Source organism: Aplosporella prunicola (assembly GCF_010093885.1).
Source record: "Aplosporella prunicola CBS 121167 unplaced genomic scaffold K452scaffold_8, whole genome shotgun sequence".
NCBI lineage: Eukaryota > Fungi > Ascomycota > Dothideomycetes > Botryosphaeriales > Aplosporellaceae > Aplosporella > Aplosporella prunicola.
The window spans coordinates 414,723-429,678 of NW_022983536.1; the positions used below are offsets into that span (position 1 = coordinate 414,723).

The following is a 14,956-nucleotide window of genomic DNA, read 5'->3' on the forward strand; positions in this document are numbered from 1 at the left end:
TTCACCTCACTCCCCTCACCCCCACCAACTCCACCACAATTCACACTAACCTCACACCCCTCCCTCCGCACAGGCCTCAACCACCCCGGCACCACAGCCTCCCCCACCAGCACCAACGACCCCTTCGCCGCGCACCGCACCGCCGACGACGACCCGTTCGGCGCGCCCAAGCTCAGCAAGCTGCCGGGCAGCAACGCGCTCGCCCTCGGGGGGCTGCACCACGACGACAACAGCGGCGGCGTGCTCGACGACGACTACCAGCACGACCACGACCACGACCAGCACCACGACGACGGCGTCGGCGTCGGCGTCGGCGTCGGCGGCTCGCCTACCCGTGATCGCCGCAATAGCAAGGAGTGGGACGCCAGCAAGGTCCCCCCCAGCAGGTTCCAGAAGCGCAGTGGCAGCATTTATAGCACGCCGAGCTCGCGGGACGCGCATCTGGATGGCCATGATAGGGATAAGGGGTACTGGGAGAAGATGAAGGAGAAGGTGAGTCTCTGTTTGCTTGATTGCTTGCTTTTCTGTGGGTGTGGTTGGGTTGGGTTTGCGCGTGAGCGGCTGGCTGGGCTTGCTAGCTGGTTGGTGTCGATCGCGGCCTTTTCTTTTTCTTCTTTTTCTTTTCTCTTTTTGCGTGCGCTCAGAGGCGTGGTGGCTGACTTTGCGTATCTGTCTGTCTTACAGGGCTGGATCAAGAAGTAGCGCGCCAGCGGTGCATACGACGAGTCCCTATATCACGACTACGACCACGGGGAGGGTGAGAAAAAGGGGAGGGAGTGTGGGGAGAGGGAAAGCGAGTGTGCATGCGTGCGTGCGGCGTGAGCGCGCGGAATTTGGACTGCGGAAGGGACGGGACGGGATGGGACGGGATAGGGAGTTGAGTGGGAGGGCGGCATCCTGCTCTTGAGTCACTGACTGGACTGTATTGGGCTGGGCTGACTGAGAAGAAATCGGCTTCTTTCTATGCTTATGCTTATGCTTATGCTTATGCTCATGCTCTGCGGTTGAGAGCTCGCGCTGGGTCCTGGCATTTTTAACCTTGCTTGCTTGCTTGCTGGTGATTGGTCGATTGGTACCTACATACCTACTCCTATTGTGGGCTTTCCTTTCCTTTTTCTCTTTTTCTTTTTTCTTTTTCTTTTTTTCCCATCAACTTCAACTTCATAGTTGGCTGGTTGTCTGGTTGGTTGTCTGATTACCGAATGATACCTCTTTTTTTTTTTCTTCCTCTTCTACTTTTTCGAGAAGTCACCACACCACATAATTTTTACTCTTATTTACTCACTTACTTACCTAGCTACTTAGTTAGCTAGTCCCTATTCCTAGGTACCTACCTACCTACCTACCTACCTACTCAAACACACACACACACACACACACACACAGAGCCTGGCTGTCGAAAGTGTCTTGTCTCGTTCGTTTGGTCTCTTCTCGCACTGCTGTGTACAGCACAGCACAGTAAAACAGTAAAGCAGCAAAACAGCATTCTCAGGGCTACTCACATACATACAGCATAATATATGCGGGAATCCCCATACACAGCTCCATCTCATCTTATCAAGACTCAACCGTGCGTCATTGCCCTTGTCATTGCCATTGTCATTGCATGGAAGATGTTAACTGCTGCTGGTGCTGGTTTCCGTCATCGATTTGCATGTATGTAGGTACTAGGTACTGCCTAGGTAGGTAGGTACGTAAGGCCCAACAACAACAACAACAACAACAACAACGTCGAGTCCGCCTTGACCTGCTTGCTTGCTTGCTTGCAGGGTATTTGATAGCTAAGGTAGGGACTATCTCTGCCTGTCTACGTACCCACCCAATGTCAACGTCAACGTCACCGCCAGCGACATCAACATTACCCCATGCGCGTGACGTGCAAGACCGTGTGCGTGTGTGTGCGCGTGCGGGTTTGTGTGCGTGTATGCGTGTGCGTGCGTAGCCACAACGACAGCTCGCTCGCTCAGCCATTGGAGCAGCGGCAGCAACAGCGGCAGTGGCAGCACGACAGGTTCGTTCCCCCTCGACCAGGAGCAAAGACCCCCGTACGTACCTTTCCTCCGCGCCGATCCCGGTTCGTCCCGTCCCGTGGGTCCCACACTCTGGTGCCACCAGGCCGCGAACCCCCCCTCCCAACCCTTATCCTCTTATATAAGCATAGAATGATTACTTGCCAGCCAAAACGATGGCGGACCCAACCAACCGCGGCACGCAGACGCCCGTCCTACCACCCATCCATTCATTCTTCCATCCATCCATCCATCCGTCCGTCCATCCCGTTCGCCGGTGTCCAAGACGCTTCTTGTGGATTATTGATAGTGGAGTTTGTGAGAGAAGCAAAAGAAAAGGAAAGAATGCCGATGACTTTTTTTCTTTTTCGTGCGTCGTGTCCTTGCCGCGGCAGCTCTGGGCTCGAGGCCACGCCGTACGTTCAATCCCAGACCAACTGGTCCCGTCTACGTGGAGAAGATGAATATGATAGTTGTGCGCCGTGGAGGACGCAAGACCAAAAACTTCGGAGGGGACACAAGCCAAAAAAGAGGATCCAAATAAAGAAGACGAAGAAGAGAAAGAAGCACAAAGGCACAAGCGCGCTCACGCATTGAGCACGCGCTTAACGCGGCGGCGCTTGAGGCTGTCCTTCTTGTCGGCAGCAGCGGCAGCAGCGGCAGCATCATTAGGGTCGACCTCCTTGACCTCGGTGACGCGCTTGCCGCCCATGCTGTGGACCGTCTCGGCCAGGCGGCCATTGAGCTGCAGCGACTCGACGTCGTCGCCGCCGCCGATGCTGCGCCCGTTGATCAGGATGTTGGGCACGGTGCCGCGGCCCGTCGACTTGGCCAGGGCGGCCTGCAGCCCGGCGCCCAGCGGGTGCTGGTCCAGCTCCACGACGTACGGGCGCGGCGTGATGGCGTAGGATTCCAGCAGGATGCGCTTCGCTTTCGCAGAGTAGGGGCAGTACGACTTGGAGAAGATGATGACTGTTGTGATGGTGAGGCGTTAGCTGTGGCGTTTAAGGTTTGTGTGGGGGCTGGATCATGGCAAATTTGGGAGGATGCATGCATGGGTGCAAGATGAAGGGAGGTGGCGGTTGTGGGGGCGGATAAGGGCAATTGATGATGCTACATGCGGGCGGCACTTACTCGGGCTCTTCTTGAGGATAGCGTTGAGTTCGAGTTCGACTTCGCGGTCCTCATCCGACTTTTCCTCTTCGCCGGCCTTGCTGGGTGTCGCCGCGGTATGTCCCTTGACGCTATCGCCCACCTTGCCCACCTTCGCAACGCCGTCGTCCTTAGCGGAATCCTTCAGCGAGATGCGGCCCGCGACGCTCTTCTCGCCAGTGATCTCATCATGTTCGGGTGCATCGTCCTTTGTAGCCGCACCACCATTCTTCATGTCGCCCACACGCTCCTTCTCCTTCTCAGCCTTGCCCGCGGCCACAACCTCCTGGATGCGGTCGCCCTTGTTGTTGGCGCTCTTCTTGGCCTTTTCCTCGGCGGCCTTGAGCCGCTTGCCGACATCGAAGTCGGCGGCCTGGGCCTCGAGCTCGGCTTCGGCTGCGGCGACGGCTGCCCGCTCGCGCGCCGCCAGCGCGCCCTGCGTGCGTTGGTAGAAGTCTGAATTGCGCGTCTGCCGCGCGGCAGATGTCAGGTACAGCGTCGTCAGCACGGCGAGGAAGACGAGCAGGCCCATGGCCTTGAGGCGTCGCTGCGAGCGTAGCGACGGCGGCATGGCGGGAGGTCTGAGGTTGTTGTTGTTGTTGTTGTTGTTGTTGTTGGAGGATGAGGAGGATAAGGTGGTGGTGGTGTGGTGTGGCAGGTAGGTAGGTACGGATCGGTGGCTTGGCTTGGCTCTTGGATTTGGCGGGGAAAGAATGGCTTGAGGTATGTGAGCGCACGAGACGGAGCGTGGTGGCTTTGTTTTGGTTGGGAGGAATCGGGGGGCTCAGGTTGACCCTGTCTCAGTGTGCTTGTACTAGTAATGGTGATGGAATCGGAATTATGGGGTAGACGTCAGGGCCGGTGGAGCCCATTTTTGGCGGATCCCCTTCCGCCCGCTCGCGCGCGTGCATGCTGCTGTCGCGTGACTATTTTTTTGTTTCTGCAACAGCATGCATTCATTCCTCGAGATATTTCCTTCTAACACCGTAGGGGAGCTTGTTTTTCTATCAATACGGCTTCCATTTCTGCCAAAATATAAGTCTGTACTCGCCTACCACCAGCTAGGCGTCCCCCCTCGACGTCTGATCAGCGTCGGCTGCGACGCAGATCATACCAGGCTTCCGATGCGCTGCGCCAGGTTCCCTTCCCAAATCTGGCCGTGTGGCTGCAAACAATTTGTGGGTTGCAAGGTCCTGACTCTCCTTTAAACATTCTACGTGCTCGCCATGTTTCAGCGCGCACAAGCATCCCGTGGCATCCCGGACGGTACAGCTGGAAGGTTGCGCGGCGCTCAGCTCGACATGTGTGCCCTGTGAGGCTGAGTGAGATACACGTACTCGTCCAGATCAGAGATATCTCGCGAGCACGGCCCAGCCCAGATCCCGACTTCCCGACTACACTTTGCACCACCACCACTACCACCCAGATCGTCCTCGACATCTACTCGTGCCGCATCTTAGACATCATGTTCTTCACCCTCGCCATACCCATCAGCAGTCATTCGCCTGTCTATATTTGACGGGCGGCGTGCTACATTCTCTCATCTTCGTATCACGTATCAGCCACTTCCTGCCGAATCACTTGACTTTTCGATATTTTCCCCGCCAAACGGCTACAAGACTCATGGCACACATGGAAACTTCCGCGTCAGCGTCGTGGTACCTCGCGTACACGCGTTATCCCGTCAACGACTCTGGGAATCCCCTCTCGTCGGTCGAAGTTTGTTGTGCACTGGCATCCACATTACGTGGAATCGTAAGACCCCACGGGAATAAAGATGCCCTAGGACAGGAGGCGAGGCGGGACGGAGGCATTATTGAGCAGTGCTTCGACTGAAGGAACGATACCCGCCGGCTCCCCTGCGCCGGGTCTGTCGGCAACCGCACCTTGTTAAGGGCCAAGGATGGCAGCTAAACAACTCAAAGTTAAGCGGAAACTAGCCTGATCCAAACGGCCAAGATTGCAGCGTCGCTAGGATAAAGGGTAGCTTGTGTGGCGCGAATCATGGCTGAAGGTGGCTTTGATGGCAGAGACGAAACTCCTTCAAAATCCTGACTCAATAGCTAGCATAGTATCAGCTGTTCAAGCTGTTCGACGGCATCGACGGGAAGTTGCCTTTATGCGTCTTAGGCATCTAGGCCCAGGTGCCGCCGGCGGACCTGGTACCACTGCGGCGGGCCCGTGACATATATTTATCCGCAGCCCGAGTCAAACCGCAGAGGGCGCTGCGCGGAGCATTTGCTCGATCGAGCAGGCCGGCGGAGCGGGGAGAAGGGGGGGTGTGAGAGGGCTCTTGGCCGAGGGACACACATATGAGCTGGCGGGGTTGCTTCTTGTGCTGCCGTGGCGCCCAGAAGCGGAGAAGGCTCTCGTGAGGGATTTGTGGGCAGTAGGTACAGGTCCCAGGTAGGTCGGTGGCGACGGGCACGACGGCTTTCTCCCCTGAAACTACGGGAAGCCGGAAGGCGCGACCGATAAAAAAGTGCCACAGTGGAAGCTCGCGTAGCCACGAGGTGCGAAAAAAACGAAGCGAAGGATTTCGATGAGGAGAGAGAGAGAGAGAGAGAGAGGAGAGAAGGCATGTTCCGTGGTGGCGTTGCTGGCGTTGTCGGGATTAGCAAATGGTTTATGTAGAGGACGAGGCTCTGCCCATGGGGGAAACCGAGAATTGCGGGGGGACCGGGGCCGACGGTGTCGGTGCTGCGGTGCAATTTAGCTAAAGTCTGCCAACATCTGGAAAGGCCTGGCGTGATTTCGCAGCCGCAGGGTGCGAGTGCGGCGGCTTGCTAAGGGGTCTTCCCGCCTGAGTAGCCACGAGGTGCTGACGGCTTCTGGGCCTTGCGGTGCGACTACGGTCGACTGCGCCCAGAGAAGGTCCGGAGGAAGACCTAGTTACGGCGCCTCTTACTCTCCCCCAGTCGCGCCATGTGCTCTCCTGTGGAGATGCGGGGAGGGGAGTTGCTTAAGGTAGATCATGCCCCGCCTTGCTTTGACTGTGCCGCTGTCGCTCGTTCGCTCGTTTTGCCATTTGCATACATACATACCTACCCCTCGAATTCTCTCTCTTTTTACTACCTTGTTGTTTTCTCCTCTCATCAGTCATCACTCATGGCGCCTGCTGCCGCTGCTGCTGCTGCCGCCCTTGCCCTCTTCCGCCGCCGCTCCGAGCCCGAGCCCAAGCTCGTAACTAAACCCACCAACCCCGATGGCCTGGTCCTGGAAGCTTGGGCCCAGGGCTACATGGTCGGCTCGTTGATCATCATGGCCTGCATCACCGTCGCCAACATGCGTCGCGGCGTGCTGCTGCACAAGCTCATTCTCATGGAGGTCAGTTTGTAGTTGTTTGTGCTTTTGTTTGTACTCCCTCAGTTCTAACTCTCGCCAACCAACAGCTCATCTTCGGCACTCTCCATGGCACGTGGATCTTTGCCCATGAACCCGCATATGGCTGGTATCTCTCCAGCACCGCCATCTTCCTAAACGTCTCATGGAGTCTACACAACGTCATTGCGTGGATGAAGAGCCGGCCTTTCCTGAGCCGCAAAGTCAGCATCTTCTACATCGCCACCGTCATCATCGTGCAGCCGTACTGGATCCTCGAAATCTACGCCAACTTTGCCTACTTCAACAACGTCAACGACATCTTCCTGAAGACGCGGCCTCTCGAGGCTCTGTTCCGGTAAGCACCACTTCCCACTGCTAGAAGCAAATAAAGTACATTCACTGACATGGCACCACAGTGACCCATGGTGGATCTTCACCACACTGAACCTGGTCTACAACATCCGGGTGCGGTACGACATCTCGTTCTCGACGCTGGTGCGGACGTCGCCGCGGTTTGCGATCCTGCTGATCGCCATGGTGCTGAGCATCGGGTTCATGGTGGTGGACATCATGGCGGTGACGGACGTGTTCTCGGCGCACGCGCTGCCCGACGGCATCAACCCGTTCTGGAAGCTGTCGTTTGTGTTCAAGTGCCTGACAGACACGATTGTGCTCGACGATTTCAAGACGGCGCTGGACCGGCTGCGGCAGATCAACATGGGCGCGCTCAGCAGCGCCCACGCCCAGGCCGACGACCGCGCCGGCTTCGACCGCCTCGACCGCGACTACTCGCTCGAGAGCAAGCACAAGAGCCTCAAGCTGCAGCCTATTAGCACCACCGAGCACGTCGACGACATCAGCCGTAACCCCAATGATATCTCCTTGCGCGATGCCCTGCGCATGCCCAGACGCAACTCGGCCACCACGTCCGAGAACCAGCTCGTTTAAGCCGCGCCGGGCTTGCCAACGCTTCACGAACACGTAATCCCACTCCTTCTACTCCTCCCACACTCCGGGCAGTGACACCTACGCCGACGAGAGCGAGCGTCTTCCGCTGCTTCTCCTCCTCCGCCCCCTTCTCGCGTCGCTGCACGCACCATCCACCATCGCCATCCCGCGAAGAAAGAAAGAAAGAACCAAACAGACAGACAAACAGACACTGTCGACAACCAGCACGCTCCTTCGCCGCCGCGAGCAGACAGAGAAAGCCGAGCCGCGCCACGCAAGCAAGCCTGGAAAGATGCTGCTTAGCGTGCCGGAGGGATGGGAAAAGATGAAGGAAGAACTGAGAGAGAGGAAGGAAGAGAGCGAAATGAGGAAAGAACAGCCACCCAAGTGGGCGGGATAGACGACGCAAGGACGCACGAATGACTGCCTGATTGATGGAAAGAAGGAACAACAATGCCGACGACGACGACGACGACGACGACGACTGCATCACATACATACATACGGATGGATGCATGCATGCACGTTCGTACAAACATACACACACACGCACGCACATACCCCATACATACCCCCACACGACAGCAACAGCAGCAGTCGCAACGACCCATATCATACCATGCCATACCATACCCTACCTTGGCGCAACCCTGCGAGCGCATTTTTAGTAGTAGTAGTAGTCCTAGTCATAATACCCGGCCTTCGCCACCCAACCTTTTCTTTTTGTTTCTTACAATATGTAGATATCCATATACATATACATATTTATACATTATTTCATTCTTTATACCTTCCATCATATCTACCTTCTTACCTCCCTGCCTTAACAAGCACTGGCCAATAGCACTGTAGCATAACTATCTAGGCATCTAGTCATTACCACTACCATAGGTATTCAGCCAGCACCCACACGCTTTTTTCGTCACTGCGCTTCGCTTCGCTTCTATCAACAACGTCGATGTGGATATCCATATCCAACTTCCCCTAGCTACCTAGCTAGCCGACCCTTTTTATGATGTGTAAGGAAGAAAAAAAAAAAAAAAAAAAACCAAGCCCGAAAAACTTTTCCTTTCCTTTCCATCCCATCCATCCGTTCCTGAGTAGAGAGAGTGTGTCTCATTTCGCCGTCCGTCCGTCTCTATGCGTGCCTGTATCCCCTGGCTGGCCCGCTTGACCTTTCCTCTGCGTGTTGCCCGGCGCGGTGGGCGGCTGAGCAAGGAGCGCAACTAACAGCCACCCGAGACAAGACGCGAACAAGGCGCAGTCAGTAGTGAGGGCGCTCGCGCTCGTCCATCTGCGCGTTTATCCGGCGGTCGTGTACGCGCTCGTAGGAGTCGGTCGCTAGCTGACAATCAGCCGGATGTGCGCGCGGCCTTTTACTCAACCAAAAAGTGACGGACTGACTGACCAACCGGCAGCTGCGTGTAAGAAAAGGATAGGCAACGTCGCGTCCGGTGATTCACCGCCAGACGGACAAACTCTGAGAGACTGACAACAGAGCGGCGCCCGTCAACCAGCCACCCAGCCACCGATAAGCTGAGCTGAGTAGAGGGAGCGCGCTGTACCGCACACTCGAACTGACGTAGCACCACCACCTCCACCATCACCGCAGTGATATGACAGAGAATGTGACAGACCGACACGAGCTTGTCGGCAAACCTGTCAACCGCCCTCGACGGGTCTAGATGCTTGCCTGAGTGAGCAGGCAAACAGGCAGGCAAGCAAACAGATCGGTGCGTGACTGGCGAGCAAGCAGGCAGGTGAGACGTCCTCCCGACCCGATGCCGTGCTAGCGCGGCAAGCTCAAGGTCGAGGGCTTGTGGCGCCTTGTGCCACCATTGCATGCACATGACGTGATGGTGCAGGGCGGACATGCGCAGAGGCCTGCGTCTTTTGTTGATTCCTCCCTCCTTTTCTTCTTTCAAATCCATGTCCTCTTCCTCTTTCATCCTTCCTCCTCTTAGTTGTCCTCATCTTGGCTCTCTCGGTGGAGATTCTTATGTGCGCACACCAGCGCGGCGCATCAAATTAAATGATTAGCCAGTCACCCAGCCAACTGACTGATCAGCAGCCCGACCTTCCTCATTGATACCACTCATCCTCGTTATACAGATTCATGGCACCGTACCCGCTCACGCCGTCAAGGCCGCCAGTGGCCCCGCCTACGCCGCCAAACCCATCGCCAGCATATGTCGCCGCGACCGGTGTCGTTGGCTGCCGTTGCTGCTGACCCTGCTGCTGAGCCTGCGCCTGAGCCTGTCGCTGTTGCTGCTGCTGTTGTTGTTGTGCAGCCTGTCCGCCCATGTACGCGAGATCCTCGCCGCAGAGACCGCCCCAGTTGTCGAAGCCGAGCGCGAGCTGCGACTGGTCCCGCAGCCACCAGTTGTCTTGGCTCTCACGCAGCAGCGCGTCGACGCCGCCAAACAGGTCGCTGGGCGAGCTGCCGGCCGTTGCGACCGCGTTGTTCGTCATACTGTTTGGCGTCGCGACTGCCTCCGTCGGTGTATTGACCGCCGCCGCCGCTTGCCGTGTTGCTCGTGCGTGTTGTATCTCTGCTGCTGATTGGGGTGGGTGTGTCAGACTGCGCGTGTCAGAGGCACGCCGTGCGTACGCCATTGTCGCGGCGGGGAAAGCGGACAACCCGCTCAGACTTGATGTGTTGCGGTGCGCGGATTCGGTGAAGCCATAGCTGTGCATTAGCTGGGGAAGCGGATTGGGGTGTGTATGAAGGTGGTGCGTGGTCCCGGCCGCGCTTCGCGGCGAAAGCGAGCCGCGGTGGTATGCGCCAAATTTGTCGTCGGTGCGGGCGATGACGGTGGCAGCTTCTTCGGGCAGCTCCACATTCCATTTGCGCGCGAGGACGGACAGAATGGAAAGCGTGCGGCGGGCGCAGAGCCAGCCTTCTGCAATTTCCTCCAGGTGCTTGACACCGTGAATTATATCCCGACGGGCATTCTTTTCGGGAAGGTTCAGCAAATGAATGGTACATGCCGAATGGGCGATGTATACTGCGATGTTGCAGATTTGTCGCAGGCCGTGGGAGCGCTTGTAGAGACGGAGGAGCTTGGATATCGAACCGGCAGCTTGAGTGCAAAGCTTGCGTGGCGAGACGTTTGCTGGGAGCGGAGAGGTGGCTTGGTTGTATTTCAGGAAAGGGCGGAAGAGATGAATGAAGAGGAGCTGGAAAAACATGCTGGCGCTCAAGTCAATAAAACCGCCATCAAAACCTCCAAACAGTCGAACTTACTGCATGACCAAGATCGACGGTAAGCCGCCTTCCCGCGGCTCCAGCTCCTTCGGAAGTTCTCGCCTCCAGGCTTCCAACTTCTGGTGGAGATCGCTCAGTTTCTTGAGCTCGGCTTGCTTGCCTTTGGTCTTATCCATGCTTGTGGGGTTGTAAAAAGAATTCATCAAGTCGTTGCTGATCTCGCAGAGAGCAGTAATCTGGCGCGAGACTGCTCGTGTCCTAGATGGCTGTGCATTGGCCTGATTGAATCCTGAATCGGTATACGCGCTCCAGGTGTCTGCATCTTCAACGGGGAACACTTCGAATTTAGGCACGGTGATGATGTTTGAAGGCAATTGCGGCAAACGGCCCATGTAATTTGACCAGCACCTGAGTCGGTTAGTAGGAGCTCCTGTATGACATAGGGATGGACCAGTCCCGGTGGAAAATGGACCACTTACTTGTCAAAGAGGAAACATCCCCAGAAAGTTATGCGGCGCGCATCTTCTTCGTCGTCATCGGGCCCTGTGCCTTTGGCTGATGCGAGGCCAGAGGAATCCAGATTCAATCCCAAATCACAAGCCATGCGGAAGCTCATTCCACTGTATACCCAGCCCTTCGCTTCCCTCCCACAACCAGCTTCCCTGACCGACATCAACGCCAATGCTTGAACCGTGGTGATTTTCGGCTTCTCGTGCTCGTCGTTCTCCATGATCAGTCTCTTGGCCTCTTTGAAAAAGTGGTCTCCAGCGGTGGCAGAATTGTCCCGATTAGCTCGAGCGGCCGGTATTGACGTGAAGTGACAGCCAAGAGCCAGCATGGCATTAACAAGTAGAGGCGTGCAGTATTTTCTTCCGGAGTCTGACGGGGGTTTGCCGAGTAGAAAGTCCTTCCAGAACAGGGGCCTCGACAAGGTTGTGAAGAAGGTGTAATGCCAGGTAAAATACATGTTCATGAGATGCACGACGAGCTCCGGGTCGTCGGTGGCCGTTGTCCATGAGGTGACGGGGTCTTCCAGCTGTTGGTAGGCATCGGACCTCCCCGACGACAACGAGTCGTCTTCAGTGTCGGAGCCTTGCCCCAGATATATCAGGTTCGACGTGCCTCCAATGTATCGTTGCGAGCCGTCTTCCAGCCGCATTTGGCCCATCTTGCCCGACAGATTGCCCTCGAAAGTGCCCTGGGGCACATCGACGGCGGCGGAGACGGGCTCTTCATCCTCGTCTTCCTTTTCTTGGTCGTGCAGCAGGATCTGCTCGGCGACGGTGTCGAGGCTCTCGCAAGTGCGGATCTGGTGGACCAGGGCGGGGACTTCGGATTCGGGGTAGTTGAGAATGGCCTGGATGATGGTCTGGAGGGTGCGTTCGCGGGTGCGCAGGCCCTCAATGTCCTTGCGGTAGACGCCCTTGCGGCGGTGGTCGGAGCCCGGGTCGTAGACGCATTCGGTGTTGTATACGGAGGCGCAAGCGGCACAGGCGGGAGTGTTGCCGTCGCACTGCGCGGGTCAGTGGGTGTTGGGGGACAGCGGGCAGCGTGCTGCGGGGCTTGCCTTTGATTTACGGCGGCGGCAAGCAATGCAGGCGGTACTGACACAGCGGCGCTTGACCTGCTCGTCCAAGTCCTTCTTCCTGCTCTTGGCCCGGACTTTGGAGCTCGCGCTCTTCAACCCCGCACCCTGCGAGCCTTCATGCGAGGCGATCGTCGAGCTGGACTCCATTGATGCGCATTTTACGACTTGGCGGGAGAGGAGGAGTCCGGACTGTCCGAGTCACGGTTCGGCTAAGTAAGACGAGGCCAGTGGCGGCAAACGCTCCAGCGCGCGGAAGCCATGCTTTTGCACTTGACCTGCGCCTGCTCTGCTGTTGGTCGCGACCACTGATAAGCGGGGACTTACCAATCAACTTTGCACGGCCCGTCTTCCCCTAGGTAGGGACAAACTTTCGGGCCCGAAGTTCCACTTTAAGCCCGCATCCCCGACTACTTCGTAATCCCAATCATTATGTGCAAGTCATGCATTGCTACTATTGTATGTACCACGTAGAATATTTTGTAGATCTCTAGTTACAAGTTACCCCCCTCTCCTGGTTTGCCTCTCAGTTCTTCGGCGCCATGCCAATGCTCTGGTTGCCACCGTTGAAGACGACAAACTGCGCCTTGAACATGGTGTCACCGAAGATCTGCAAGTCGGAGCCCTGGTTGCTCTGCACACCACCGAAGCACATCATGCCGGCCTCGTCGACCTCGGTGAAGGTAACCTGGTCGCCGGGGATCGTGGCAGTGTAGCCATCGCCAATCGCGACACCGATATCGGGCAGCTTGGAGCTGCACGGGTAAACAAAGCCGCCGGCCAGGTCGCTGTTCTGCGCACCCTCGACCTGGTCGTAGTAGCTGGTGGCCACCTTGTCGTCGACGAGCAGGAGGGAAGTACCCGTGTCGGCAATGGCGGGAGAGGCGTTGGGGTTCTGGATCGTCTTGCCGTTGATCTGGAAGCTCTTGGAGTCGAATTGCCAGAAGCCTTGCGACGAGTCAACCTTGGTGTAGGTGAGCTCGCCCTTGAACTTGGACTGGTCGATCTTGCCGAACTCGTACGTGCCCGACGTGTCGTTGGTCAGGTCGGCGGTGAAAACAGGCTCGTCAAGGTCGGGCATGATGTTGTCGAAGAAAGTCTTCTGCTTCTGGGGCTCCACCGTGTTGATCTTGCTGAAGGCCAGGCCAACGAGACCGTCAGTGTTCGTGTCCTCAACGAACGACTGGGCGACGGCTGTGGCAAGCTCGATGGCCTGCGAGGTAGCAGTTGCACCACCAATGTCGACCGTGTCAGTACCGACATCACCAGCGGCTCCGCTGCCATCACCGTAGCTGATGAGGAAGCTGGCGCCGTCCATCTTCTTGAAGGTCTGGCTTTTCTTGGGGTCGAAGGCAGTGTGCTTGCCAATGCTCCGCTGAGAAAGCTCAGTGCTGAACACCCAGAGGTCTGTGAGACGAACGGGTTAGTTTTTGGTCGTCAACCTTTGCTATGTTTGGATCTTACCGGAAGAACCAGTGTCAAAGTCAAGGTTCAAGGTCTGTCCTCCAATCTTCACCGGGGACAAGAACAGAGCCTCGTTCTCCTCGGGGTTGGCCTTGACCTCACCCTCCTCAGTTCCGTTCTTGGTGGTAGCGGCGACGACGGCGCCGCCCCTCATGCGCGAGCTTTGGAAGCCAAACTTGCGCATGGCCTTGCGCATGGCAACAGAACCATCCCTCTTCTTAATCTTCGGGTTCAGCGTCCTGGGGACCTTGAAGGAGCGAGGCTTCAAGGACTGGGTAGCCCGGGTAGGCGCCGGGGCAGACAGAGCAGCCGTGGCCAAAAGAGCGACAAGGAGAACAAGGTAGAAGGAATGCATGATGACTGTAAAGACGCTGACCAGCAGACGTATGACAGAGAATAAAGCAAGAGTTACAGTAAGTCCTCACAGAGGGAATGCGGCCAGCCAATTCCAGGGCTTGGACGCGAAGAAAGAAAGAGGGCTGTAAAGAGAAAGGACTGGAGTGCAAATGGCCAGAGTGGGCTGAAGGTGAGCGGAGGCCTTGCCGGGGCCGTTGAGGTTATAAAGAAGCCATAGGCCTCTAGCAGCGCGGGCGGGATGGCGCCATGCGCCAGCGGAGATGATTACGCGGATGTTAGGAGGCATTGCTGTAGTCGAAACTGTCAGAGACGGCATGCCACATTTCGTTATTGGGCATGCCCCCGAGCCACGGTGGAGACTTGGCGGCGTCAAGGCTGGCACGGCAAACGGTGCGGCCTGGCCGAGGCCTCAGACTCTCGAGGCGAGAATGACGGCCGATTGGAGGCGGTCATTGCGGAGAGTGTGAGAGTGTCGCTGCGCCAGTCCATAGCGCGTGCCGAGCCTGCAAAAATTCATGCTCGGCCGGGGGTGGCGGGCATCCTGGCGCCAGAATGTGTGGGGATGGTGTCGCAAGTGTTTCAGGATCCCCGCCCGAGACGTCTTCATTGGTCGCTGAAACCCAACACCACATCACACTTCATTTGGGAGATCCCGTATGGTCGATTTTCCTCGGGGTAGCGGAGGCCTTCGCGGCTGCCAATACTCACCTCTTCGAGCCGCCCAATTTCGCTGGCTTGGCCGGCTTGGCCTTTTCCAGAGGCGACAAGACACGCCTTTCCGCATTCGAGCACATATTAACGCCCCTTCTAGGTTAAGTTTCAGGTCTTATCCCCTATGAAGCGTTAATAATCCTCACACTGAATCGTGCACGAGCTTCTCCTGACGGCACCTTACTGCGCGGCTTTTTG

The 14,956-nt window shown here is 56.9% G+C and overlaps 8 protein-coding genes across 8 annotated transcripts; 4 read left to right on the plus strand and 4 right to left on the minus strand.

The window, feature by feature from the left end:
• Window positions 1-324: 324 nt before the first annotated feature.
• Window positions 325-492, plus strand: K452DRAFT_195490 (uncharacterized protein; the record flags this gene model as incomplete). The annotated part of the gene is made up of 1 exon (XM_033535946.1): window positions 325-492. A coding segment is annotated over one exon (168 nt), but the record flags the coding sequence as incomplete, so codon positions are not given.
• A 1,217-nt stretch (window positions 493-1,709) lies between these two features.
• K452DRAFT_161006 (uncharacterized protein) lies at window positions 1,710-2,821 on the plus strand. Its single transcript, XM_033535664.1, has one exon. It carries the CDS (start codon window positions 1,866-1,868, stop codon window positions 2,604-2,606), a length of 741 nt encoding a protein of 246 aa, XP_033399402.1. The 5' UTR covers window positions 1,710-1,865; the 3' UTR covers window positions 2,607-2,821.
• On the minus strand, window positions 2,535-3,961 carry K452DRAFT_160966 (uncharacterized protein). Its single transcript, XM_033535663.1, has 2 exons — window positions 3,144-3,961; window positions 2,535-2,981 (listed from the first exon to the last, which is right to left on the minus strand). The coding sequence occupies exons 1-2, from the start codon at window positions 3,730-3,732 to the stop codon at window positions 2,596-2,598; spliced, it is 975 nt and encodes a 324-aa protein (XP_033399403.1). The 5' UTR covers window positions 3,733-3,961; the 3' UTR covers window positions 2,535-2,595.
• Window positions 3,962-3,990: 29 nt separating this feature from the next.
• K452DRAFT_161008 (uncharacterized protein) lies at window positions 3,991-4,693 on the minus strand. Its single transcript, XM_033535665.1, has one exon. It carries the CDS (start codon window positions 4,599-4,601, stop codon window positions 4,248-4,250), a length of 354 nt encoding a protein of 117 aa, XP_033399404.1. The 5' UTR covers window positions 4,602-4,693; the 3' UTR covers window positions 3,991-4,247.
• A 1,651-nt stretch (window positions 4,694-6,344) lies between these two features.
• Window positions 6,345-7,220, plus strand: K452DRAFT_204788 (uncharacterized protein; the record flags this gene model as incomplete). Its single annotated transcript, XM_033536088.1, has 3 exons — window positions 6,345-6,488; window positions 6,554-6,840; window positions 6,902-7,220. Coding segments are annotated over 3 exons (750 nt in total), but the record flags the coding sequence as incomplete, so codon positions are not given.
• Window positions 7,221-7,660: 440 nt separating this feature from the next.
• On the plus strand, window positions 7,661-8,365 carry K452DRAFT_161069 (uncharacterized protein). Its single transcript, XM_033535666.1, has one exon. It carries the CDS (start codon window positions 7,887-7,889, stop codon window positions 8,283-8,285), a length of 399 nt encoding a protein of 132 aa, XP_033399406.1. The 5' UTR covers window positions 7,661-7,886; the 3' UTR covers window positions 8,286-8,365.
• Window positions 8,366-9,515: 1,150 nt separating this feature from the next.
• K452DRAFT_325640 (uncharacterized protein) lies at window positions 9,516-12,376 on the minus strand (the record flags this gene model as incomplete). Its single annotated transcript, XM_033544793.1, has 4 exons — window positions 9,516-10,626; window positions 10,681-11,049; window positions 11,121-12,154; window positions 12,209-12,376. The coding sequence occupies 4 exons, from the start codon at window positions 12,374-12,376 to the stop codon at window positions 9,516-9,518; spliced, it is 2,682 nt and encodes an 893-aa protein (XP_033399407.1).
• Window positions 12,377-12,660: 284 nt separating this feature from the next.
• On the minus strand, window positions 12,661-14,409 carry K452DRAFT_317154 (uncharacterized protein). The gene is made up of 2 exons (XM_033544035.1): window positions 13,691-14,409; window positions 12,661-13,633 (listed from the first exon to the last, which is right to left on the minus strand). Exons 1-2 carry the CDS (start codon window positions 14,043-14,045, stop codon window positions 12,753-12,755), a joined length of 1,236 nt encoding a protein of 411 aa, XP_033399408.1. The 5' UTR covers window positions 14,046-14,409; the 3' UTR covers window positions 12,661-12,752.
• Between the last annotated feature and the right edge of the window lie 547 nt (window positions 14,410-14,956).